The sequence below is a fragment of the Cavia porcellus genome, unplaced genomic scaffold (genome assembly GCF_034190915.1).
Source record: "Cavia porcellus strain 051 isolate PalLab524CR breed Dunkin Hartley unplaced genomic scaffold, mCavPor4.1 scaffold_1, whole genome shotgun sequence".
In the NCBI taxonomy this organism is placed as follows: domain Eukaryota; kingdom Metazoa; phylum Chordata; class Mammalia; order Rodentia; family Caviidae; genus Cavia; species Cavia porcellus.
In genome coordinates, this window is record NW_026947484.1 from 176661667 (window position 1) to 176664258 (window position 2592).

A 2592-nucleotide genomic window follows, 5' to 3' on the forward strand; every position below is an offset into this window, starting at 1 on the left:
TATGAAGTTTTAAAGTTTTTTTTTTTTTTACCATAAAATAAAAAAAGAGAGGAGAAACAGTCAGTGGCTCCCGAGATCCAGCCATGGTGGAACTTGGGTGGCTGAACAAGAAAGCAATTTGCCCGCCCTCTCGGTAAGCGCCCCTGACATGAGCCGGGCCGAGAATCAAAATTCCCATCCTCCACCCCTGTTAGCAACTGGGACAGAGGTCTGAGCATCTCGTGGGAGGATGACCATAAGCAATCCAGCAAACATGGGGGATCTCCTTCTATCTTTTATTTGAAGGCAAATGTTTTCACAGTTTCGTTATGATTAATTGTTTTGCTCTATTCAATATTCTCTTTTGATTAGTTTTATAATGTTCTGTTTTTGGTCTGATTTCACTACACCTGATTGAATGAACAACTATTGTGAGGGTAACGAGATATGGTACCTGTTACTGTTTTCCTGCTGTGAGGTTCTGTACCATTTTCAGTGCGTTGTCGCAGTTGGCTTTGTTCTGTTGTATTTTTACTACCTTCAAAATAAAATTAAAAAAAAATAAAAAAGATAAACATAAAAAAATGATAATTTTTAACAGAAAATCCTTTGTGAATACAGTTTATTACTGAAGAAGAGAAATGGAAAAAAGGCAAGAAAGTTAGCAAAAATATCCTTAGTTTATGTCACATACCCTTATTCCACTGTTGTCTCCTCTTAGTGAATCACTGTGGTCCCATTCAGAAAACCTATCTCTTATTTAAGTGTTTTCAGCTCCTTTCCCAAGACTATGAGACCAACGAGTCTTCCACCGCTTCACTTCCTCCCGGCTAACTCCTGTTGGAGAATTTTAGAGTTTGGTGATAGGTAATAACTTCTGTAGGTCTTTCAATAGTCAAGACAATAAGCTTAGCCATTGGGTAGTTTTCCTTCTTACCCACACTGGCTTCTTCTCTTCTACTACGTTCAGAAGGTTGAACTGCATAGACAGGGAGGTGGAATGTTTCCAGAGTCAGAAAATACCCCACTATCCCTTGCACAAAAGTGGAAACTGACTTTGACACATCGGCAAGGCTGTCCGAGGACGGCATGGAACTTGGGCTGGTGACGCATCTCTCTTGACATGCTGTTTTCACTCTTGGATTAATTTTTCTTCCCCAGTCTCTGAGGCTAACACTTCATGAGTTGCCTTGCTGCTTATGTTTGTCACGATTTGATAGCCACTCATAAAGCAGTCATCATGCAAGTGGCTAGTCCCGCCCTACCCTGCAGTTCTTTTTTGTTTTTTAACCCTACAGGTTCTGTTTTTACATTTTATTTTATTTTTAGTTGGCAAATAATTATATATATACATATTTCTTTGTGGGGTACAATACAATACATGTATACATGGTGGGAAGATTAAATTAGGCTAATTGACATATCCAGTACCTCATATGCTTATGGGTTCCTTATGATGAGAATATTTAAAATTCACTCTTAGCTATTTTGGATTATACAGTACATTACTATTACCTATAATCATCATGCTATGCAGTAAATCATCAAAACTTATTTCCCCCATCTAATTGAAACTTCTTACTCCTCTTGACCCACAGATCTCTTTTCCTCATCAATCACATCCCCACCTCCCTCCCATCAGCCTCGCTAACCCACAATTTGGTCAGGTCCCAGATGTCTGGTGCAAGAGGAAACAGGTGCCGTCTCGATGCAGATTCTGCAGGATTAGACAATATCCATTTCAGTTCCTCTCTGGTTTCTTGAGTCAGCCTTCTCATACCACTGCTAAGCATGCCTCAAATTTGCATGGCGCTAGCCATAAGATCTCTTTGTGAAATTTAAGAAGTTAATTTTCCTATAAACCATTCAAAAGGTTATCAAGCCCTTAAAGGCTTAGAAACATGCCTCTGGACCGGTAGAGAGGTGGCCGTCGCCACGCAGAGAGCCATGGGTCAGGCGGCCAAGGTTTTACAGCTCTTTAAAACACTGCACAGGACCAGACAGCAAGTTTTTAAGAATGATGCCAGAGCTTTAGAAGCAGCCAGAATAAAGATTAATGAAGAATTCAAAAGTCATAAAAGCGAGGCTTCTCCTAAGAAAATAGAAGAGCTCATGAAAATAGGTTCCGACGTTGAACTGTTACTCAGAACATCTGTCATACAGGGCATTCACACCGACCACAACACACTGCAATTGGTCCCTAGGAAAGACCTTCTTGTAGAAAATGTGCCATATTGTGATGTACCAACTCAGAAGCAGTGAATGTTTTAAGCTAAGACAAGTCTTCGCACTTTTTAATTTTAGAAATGGAACTCTCGCAAAAGTCCTGAGACTTCCGGGAGAACATGGCGGACAGATAACAGCAACTACCGGAGGCTCTCTGAAAGACTCGGCTCAGAAGCCAGGAATGGTGCGGACTAAGGAGACATAAGTCGGTGGAGATATGCTCTGCTGACTCAGGAATGAACTGGGCTGAGAGAAGCCAACTTGGAATGCAGTCCTGGTGCTAAAACAGGAACAGAAAAGACTTGGTGTGGAGGCTGGAACCGCGCCATTGTAAGCCGCGATTTGGGTTTCCCGCCGCGCGGCGGCTGGCTGCCTCTACAGTGGCTC

At 41.7% G+C, this 2592-nt stretch overlaps 1 protein-coding gene across 1 annotated transcript; it reads left to right on the top strand.

Moving 5' to 3' along the window:
- Positions 1 to 1892: 1892 nt before the first annotated feature.
- On the top strand, positions 1893 to 2305 carry LOC100731164 (complex III assembly factor LYRM7). Its single transcript, XM_003463789.5, has one exon. It carries the CDS (start codon positions 1927 to 1929, stop codon positions 2239 to 2241), a length of 315 nt encoding a protein of 104 aa, XP_003463837.1. The 5' UTR covers positions 1893 to 1926; the 3' UTR covers positions 2242 to 2305.
- Positions 2306 to 2592: the final 287 nt, after the last annotated feature.

Coding starts and splice junctions, on each gene's coding strand:
- LOC100731164 (XM_003463789.5), top strand. CDS start 1,927: ATGGGTCAGGCGGCCAAGGTTTTACAGCTCTTTAAAACACTGCACAGG.